Below are 7,736 nucleotides of genomic sequence, written 5' to 3'. Positions count from 1 at the left end.
CAGTCACGGGAGAATCAGGGTCCCCAAACTGGTGGTAGAAAAGTAGCCAGAATCCATGCTGTTTAGAATTATGGCTGCAAAGTAAACCAGGCTAATATGTTTTGACAAATTCTCTTTCTTCTGGAGGATGAGAGCCAGAAGGAATTAGACGAACCATCAAAAACATGAATGTTCCTTCAGGACATTTATTTAGTTACAGTATACTTTCCACTGAAGCCACAGTAAATCTCAAATTTGACTTCACTTTCCTCCTTTGATCCACCAACAATTCTAAGTCCAATCAAGAGCTTCTTTTGCTAGGAAAAGAGAGTTAATTGAGCGATACATCTGCCTTTTATAAATCCTCCAAGATGGTTTACGCAACATTCAATTCCAGACTTTGGGCACACTCTAACTTGAGGGTACAAAGGCTGGAATTAAATGTGTCTGCAACAGTGGCACAGTTCTTTTTCTGAACTACGGGGAAAAAACCGCCTTTCCTGAAAATATGATACTTGCTTGCTTTTGTTTCTTGCTCAACGCCCATTGGGTACTTCTCTGGGGCTTACTGAGACCCTCAAGGCCACTTGTGCAAAGAAACACTAAGACAGTGCTGCTTGGCGAACAAGATTAGATTTTAATGCTGTGACAACTCCTGCTTCTTCACTACCCAGAAGAACCTGGGTAGAGGCCAAAGCTTATACCAATGTATGTATATGTAAAAGTAAAATAACAAAAAACTTAACTTCCAATAAGAGTTCAGGGCAGCAAATCAGGTCTTTCTGGACTTGGCACCACAACCCCCTGGGTCCTGGGGGATGGGCTTAGGGGTCAAGTCCTCGTTTGCAGAGGGAGTCTAAGGGCCAGCTCAGTCAGATGACTCATGTCTGGTTGTTTGCTTTGCTTCTTGATGTATTCCAGAGTTTTCACCTGAAAGAAAAAGAAAGATTCATCTCCTTTCTGGTTCATAAATCTCTACCCTCGGAGCGCAGGGTTCCAACGAATCAGCCATCATGCAAGCTAATGCTTCTTAGGAGAGAATAGGGAGTCTTGAAGGACGAGGGAAGGGAAGAAAACAAAGTCTTTAAAATAAAACTTCCTTGATTGCAACTTATGACGAAGAATGGCTGATGAATTTATATGTGTGGTTTTTATTCAGAGGGAATAAACTTTTAATGCTATACTTTTTAGTGCTAGGAAGTGATCCAGCAGAATTCCCGGGCCTGGGGCTTTTCTAAAAGGGGAGATTTAGGCTGTTTGAGGTCCAGGCCTCAACGCCGTGTCGAGGCCACTTGTGCTCTGTCCATCTTGTGCTTCACGGGCTTGGTGAGGGGCCCTCTGTGTGTCTCACCATGGTCCTGGTGTCCGCACAGCCGTGCCTCTGCGCCAGGTGCCACAGGTTGACAGAGAGCTGGTTCAGCTTGTTGTTACGCAGGTCCCCGTGGGCCAAGATGCTGTTAAAGAAGGAAAGGCCCAAGGAGCTCTGGCGCTTCAGGGCCTGAAATAGAAAAGGGAGTTACTGCCTTGCACTGGGGCTCAGGCTGGGCCCACCAGAGATGCCCTGGACTGTGCTGACTCTAGGGTAGGTCGTGCCCAGTTCCAGTGCCAACCCTGCCACATACGTGCTGTAGGGCAAGCTGCTTAACCTCCTAGAGTCCCAGCTGCTTCATCCGTAACAGAAGAGCACGGTCTCTCCCCCATCAGGTAAATGAGGGTTAAACGGGCTGATGCATGTTAAGTGCTTAGCTCTGGGCCTCACACATGGTCATTACTCACAAACTGGAAGAGACTCAGCTGTCAGTGGGGCCAAGGAATGAAACACAACCCTGCAGTGAGAAGCCTTGCTTTGTGCAAGGACAATTTAAAACGAGGGCTTTAGCATGTCTCTTTTGGAGGTGACCTCAAACTGCCCAAAGCTGCAGTCTCTAGTGCTGCCCCTTGGATGCTGATAAAAAAGACCAAATAATGGCTCCCCACAAACAGCTCCCCACCACTAGTTGCCCACGTCCAGCTTTTATAAGAACTATTTTACACCCTAATACCAGATCTTTCCTCTCCTGCTCAGTAATCTGACTGATGTAAGAGGTGCCTTACCAAAAATAGTCTGACCAAAATACCAGGGTAGACCAAACTTGAACCCCAGTGTTGAATGGTAGAGACAAAAGGGAAAATAAATCTCCAAAATATAACAGGCCTAGGAGAAAGGATACAACTTCCCAGAGGCAAAAGGGCAACCTGGGAAAGTCAAGTCAACACGTGGGCATTTGCTGTTTCAGGAAGCCCATGGCCCAGCTGAGACCACAGATCTATGCTGGATGCTAGAGCACTGATGCCCCAGGCCTTTCTTCTGTGGTCCTGCCTGGCAGAACGTCAGTGCTTCCGGGAGCCCCGCACACCTGCTTTGCTCCCTGGCAGCTAGTGCATATGGAGCCCTGACAGTGTGCCAGCAATTCTGCTCTGGGCTTTATACAACTCGCCTGATTTAATCTTCACAACTCACTGTGGCAGGCAGGTTTATAACCCCCCATGGTAGGCAGAAGTCTAGAGCTGTTCTCTAACATTCCCATCCCCTGGTTATTCAAATACGAATCCAGGCGCTGCTGCGAAGGGACTTTGCAGATGGAATTAAGGTAGGGAGATTATCCTGGATTATCTGGGTGGACCCAATCTAATCACCTGAGCCCTGAAAAGCAGAGAAATTTCCCAGGCCGGAGTCAGAGGCAAGCAGAGGAAGAGAAAGCAGAAGAAAGATGAGGCAGAAAGGAGGTCAGAGAGATTTGAAGCATTACGAGGGCTCGACCCACCGAGGCTGGCTTTCAAGAGGGAAGAAGGGGGTCAGGAGCCACAGAATGCAGGCAGCTTCTAGAAGCTGCGAAGGACCCTCAGCTGGCAACCAGCAAGGAAAAAGACCTTGGTCCTACAACTGCATGGAACTGAAGTCTGCCAACAGCCTGAATGAACATGGATGTGGATTCTTCCCAGTGCCTCCTGGGAAGGTCCAGCCAGCAACACCTTGACTTTGGCCTTGCGAAACTTGGAACAGAGACACCAGCCCAGGCAGCACCAACTTCTGACCTACCAAACGGTGAGGTCACAAATGGATATTGTTTTAAGATGCTGTATTTGTGGCAATTGGTTATGGCAGCAATAGGGAACTCATACACTCCCATTTTGCAGATGAAGCACCTGAAGCTCAGAAAGGTTTAGGAACTTGCTCAAGGACCACAGCTACTATGTACAGAAGGGAGATTTGAGCTCCAGGTGTCCAGCTCCACCTGGAGTGGTTAGCATCATGTTAGAAATCCAGATTCAGAAGGGCCTAAGAGACTTGCCCAATGCTGCCTGCCAAGTTCAGCTACTCAGCTTCACCCAGGGAGTAGGAATGGCTTGATCTGGCTTAGACCAAAACACTTTTTCCTGCTTCTCAACTACTCTAGGTGGATAAAACCAACCTATCAACCACCTATCTGTCATCCTTCGGCAGATATTTCATGTGGAGCTTCCAGAGTGTCAGACTCTGTGCTAACTGCAGAGCCAACTTATTCCCCTCTCCTGCCATCCTCTCCCAGGTAAGAAGTGAAAGACTTTTTAGTAAAAAGATAAAAGAGCCCAGGAGCAGCTTCAAATACAGTTGGGTGGGGGTGGCTGAGTGACAAGAAACTTGGGTTCCCCCAACTGACCTGATTTGGCAAGAGCCTAGACCGGGTGACAGTCACAGGAGCAGCTCAGCCGACCACGAAGAGCCTAATCCTTGGGGAGCAGGTGTTGCCCAAGCCCACAGGCCCAGGGAGAGCACCTTGGCAAAGAGTGATAGTGCCAGCACCTACTGGGCACAGCCCTGCTAACTGGCTGGCAACTGCCTGCCTGGCTTCGTTTGTTTCATCAGATAATGTGGTTCTGCCCCAAGCAGGAACCTGAGCCTATTCTGCTTCCCTTTTAAACTGGTCTTCATCTGACACCTGGGAGAACAGGAGGGCCCGTTTTCTGCTTAGATCTAGAAGATCAAGCTAAAAGAAAATTCTACTTCAAATCCAACTAAAAGAGTCTCATCTGAGAGAAGCCCTTTAACTACATTTCACTGAAATAGGAGAGATTATTTAAAAAGTCAAATAAGGAACACAATATCGAACTGGCTAATTTCTCTGTTCCATATCTTCTCAATAAGCATGTTACTTTAAAAAGCTCAATTTGTATGGGTTTTATATGCCACAGCCCATCTAAAAATGAAATCATTAGAGATGGGTCTGAGGGATGGGAAAGCATCCCTCAATATTCAAATACTCAAAGACCTAGAAAAACCCGAGCATGCTGTAAGAGAACCAAATCAGGGACCTGAGCCACCTCCTCTCTGCACAGAGGTTTTAAATAGAAAAGAGCATTTTTTCTCATTCTTTTCCTATGAGAATCGTCATTTCCAGGAAGCTCTAAGGGTCTGGCATGGTTCCCAGCTCCACCACACCCAAACAACTTCACAGAGCTCATGATAAAAACAAGGTTGGCTCCTTCACATGGACGGAGAGGGCAGTTTTGGAAGGAGGGTTGCTACCAGCACTGAGAGATGAGGCGCTCAGGAACAGCACCATCACTGGTGCTCTCTCTGCCAAGTGGACAGAACCCAACCCGGATCTCCCACCTGGAATAGGCTGGGCACCAAGTTTTACGCACTCGAGATCAGCAGACTCCAGAGAACCCCAATGTGGATGCCTGTGCTGAACGTCACATCACACTGTTAAAATGATGACGTGTTCACTTTCAGCTTCGTACACCCACATTTTTCTAATGAATGTGCATATATGGACAATTTCAATGAAAGTACACAAGGTGAAATGAATGTGCATATATGGACAATTTCAATGAAGTACACAAGGTGAAATGTTCTTCAGACACATTCCAGCTTTGCTATTCTTTCAGAATTGTTTCAGAGCTGTTATCACCATCAAGAGAAAAAGCCACATAAATGCTAAATAAAAATAGTTGCAAATTACATGGTTCTTGGCTCTATTTCTTTTCTGAGCTTGGGGATTCCAGGCTACGGTCATTTATGCTGTCAGTGGCCACCTCTGATTAAACGCAGCCTGCTGCCACAGAGTGAAGAAATTAATTTCCAAACCAGGTGGCAAGTTTTTTGTGGGTACAGCTTGACAAACCTACATCATTGCTCTAAGAGGTTCCTGGACTACAAGATGGAGCCAGAGCCAATGGTTTTAAGAAATCAGGGGAGATGATAAGAATTTTTCAAGGGGGTAGGCAGGAGGATCTGGTTAGTGTAACAACTGCAAACTGAAGGTGATGGGCTTCCATTTCTCATGGACGGTAGAAAGGGCACCCTTCTGAAAACCACCTAAGCAGAGACAGAGAAGCATGATTCACAGCCCTCATGGAGAGTTTGCACATGTTTGTAAAAAGGCCTTGCAGGCAGGGGAGGGGAAGTGCCTCTTCTGATACTCACTGGTTTAATAAACTAGTTTTTCTGAAGAAGAAACTGGGGTTCCAGTGCTGCTGCTTCCACAGACAGCTAAGTGTGCTCCATTCTTTAATCTGCCCCTGCAGTGGGTCCACTCACTGAGGATCAGTGGGACTCACTCACATACCCTCCTCTCCCTAGAGAGAGCACTATGAGGAGCTATGAGGAGCTAAGGGCCCTCAGGGCAACAGTGGTTCTGAATTTTTTGTTGGGCATCTAGACCTCTGTCCTTTGGACTGCTTAACCCTAGGGCAGGCCCTTCAGGCAGCACTCCTGAACTTGCCACAGCCCACTGGGGAATGGAATCCAGAAAAAAATCACACTCTCTGCAGCACTTGCTTGAATACCCTGGAGAACATTTGCTGGAATACGTACACAGATGTCCTGGGTTGCAACCTCCCCCATGCCTTCACCTTGACCACTCCACATCAATCAGCCTTGACCACAATAATGAAGCCACGCCTAAGTCTGAATGACTAACACTGTCGGCCAAGCCTCAGACAGGAGGGTCTTTGGGATCCATCTCTCACATGTTTGGGCCAAAGCTGCAAAAATGGAAGCCATGCTCAGCATATTGGAAGGGAACCAGGTAGTGAATTAGATTGTGCTATACAGATATTACATTGAAAACAATCACCTGTCTATATGGAAAATATAGAAATAAAATGCTCTGAAAATGCAAAAGATGCAGCATCTGATAAAAAGAAAAACAGTCTGTGGATACGAGCAGGGGTTCTGGAAAATTGCTTTGACCATATTCCACTCTAGGATTCAACTTCCTCACCTGTAAAGTGTAAAGGGACTGTTGTGAGAATTAAATAAAATAACTTGGGCCAGCCCGTGGCTCACTCGGGAGAGTGCGGTGCTGATAACACCAAGGCCCCGGGTTCGGATCCCATATACGGATGGCCGGTTCGCTCACTGGCTGAGCGTGGTGCTGACAACACCAAGTCAAGGGTTAAGATCCCCTTACCGGTCATCTTTAAAAAAAATAAATAAATAATAAATAAATAAATAAATAAAATAACGCGTGAAAACTTCTTGATACTACACTTAACGTATAGGAAAGGCTGGAAAAACAGAGCCTACTACTGTTAGATCAGGACCACATGCCAGTTCTTCAAAGTGGGAAGGCCATGTATGAAGGGCACTGTAGTAGTTAAGGGTTCATGCTTAGGAATCTGGGCAAGAATCCCTGTTGTTCTATCACAACCAGAGCGAACACCAGGGGCTCTGGATAAGCTTCTCTGAGCCTCAGTTTCCTTTTCTGTTCAGTGAGACTAAGCATAACTCCTATACCTCACAGGGTGTGGTGGGCATTGAAAGAGCTCAGGTGTAGAAAGCACATGCTCTTGCTCACTCACCATGCACTGACAGAGCACCTGCTGTATGCCAGGCTCGATCTGAGGTGTGGGGGATGGGATGGTGGTCAATAGATGGATCCCAGAGACCAGGTGTGCCTGAGATGCTGGTCGTTCAGGCACAGCCACATCTTTAAGACTCACAAGGTCCCTGTGCCCATGGAGCATATGTCCTAGTGGGGAAGGCAGGACTCGTAGTGGACAAATATATCCAGTATTTCACAGTGATCAAGCACCATAGGGGCAACACATCAGAGGCATGTAGGCAGCTGGTGGCTACTTGAGATGGGGTTGGGAAGGACGCACTTTGAGCTGAGACATGCATATGAGAAGGAAGAGCCCAGGGAAGCCCTGGGGGAAGAATGTCCCAGGCAGAGAAAAGGGCAGGGGCAAAGGCCCTGAAGCATTTGGTAAATGGTTTGCACATGAACTCATTACTCCCATGAAACAGTTTCCTATCCAGAATGAACCAATGTCAAACTATCCTGGAAACTCGTGCTTTCAGAGCCAGGGTGGGTGGGGGACGTGCAGTAGGCACCTACCTCGTCCTTGGCCAGGGTTTTCAGATGCTCCAGGATCTGAGCCATCACCGTCTCACACAGCTTGTTGTTTTCTGCCAGGAACTTCGAGTCTCCCCCATAGAGGCTGTCATTGGAGTCGACTGATGGAACAAACAAGAGCAGTGAGAAAGGCCCAAGCCCACGGCCATCCTGGCCAGGGAGAGGCAGCCATGTGTTACATGGTGTCAGCAGATGGCAGGAAATCACGGTAGGGCAAATGGAAATGGCCAAAATTTCCCACTGGGCCTGGGGCCTTGGGAATCACAAAGAAAACACCTGGCCTGCAGGACAGTCTGAGCCAGAGATCAGTGGTGTGGAAGTGTCCCCCCCCCATGTGTAGAGGGCGACAACAATATCACAGTGACCATCAGA

General features: G+C 47.5%; 1 protein-coding gene across 2 annotated transcripts in view; it reads right to left on the bottom strand.

The window, feature by feature from the left end:
- Positions 1–62: 62 nt before the first annotated feature.
- The window catches only part of VPS35L (VPS35 endosomal protein sorting factor like), a 115,191-nt gene continuing 107,517 nt past the window's right edge, over positions 63–7,736 (bottom strand). For both annotated transcript variants that reach the window (XM_063099082.1, XM_063099083.1), the window contains exons 29-31: positions 7,347–7,465; positions 1,331–1,477; positions 63–909 (exon numbers count right to left, since the gene is read on the bottom strand). In XM_063099082.1, the coding sequence (XP_062955152.1) occupies positions 811–909; positions 1,331–1,477; positions 7,347–7,465 (365 nt within the window). In that variant the 3' untranslated portion in view covers positions 63–810. The remainder of the gene's footprint in view (positions 910–1,330; positions 1,478–7,346; positions 7,466–7,736) is intronic.

Source organism: Cynocephalus volans, chromosome 6, assembly GCF_027409185.1.
Source record: "Cynocephalus volans isolate mCynVol1 chromosome 6, mCynVol1.pri, whole genome shotgun sequence".
Classification (NCBI taxonomy): domain Eukaryota; kingdom Metazoa; phylum Chordata; class Mammalia; order Dermoptera; family Cynocephalidae; genus Cynocephalus; species Cynocephalus volans.
This window is presented reverse-complemented; position numbering and strand designations above follow the sequence as displayed.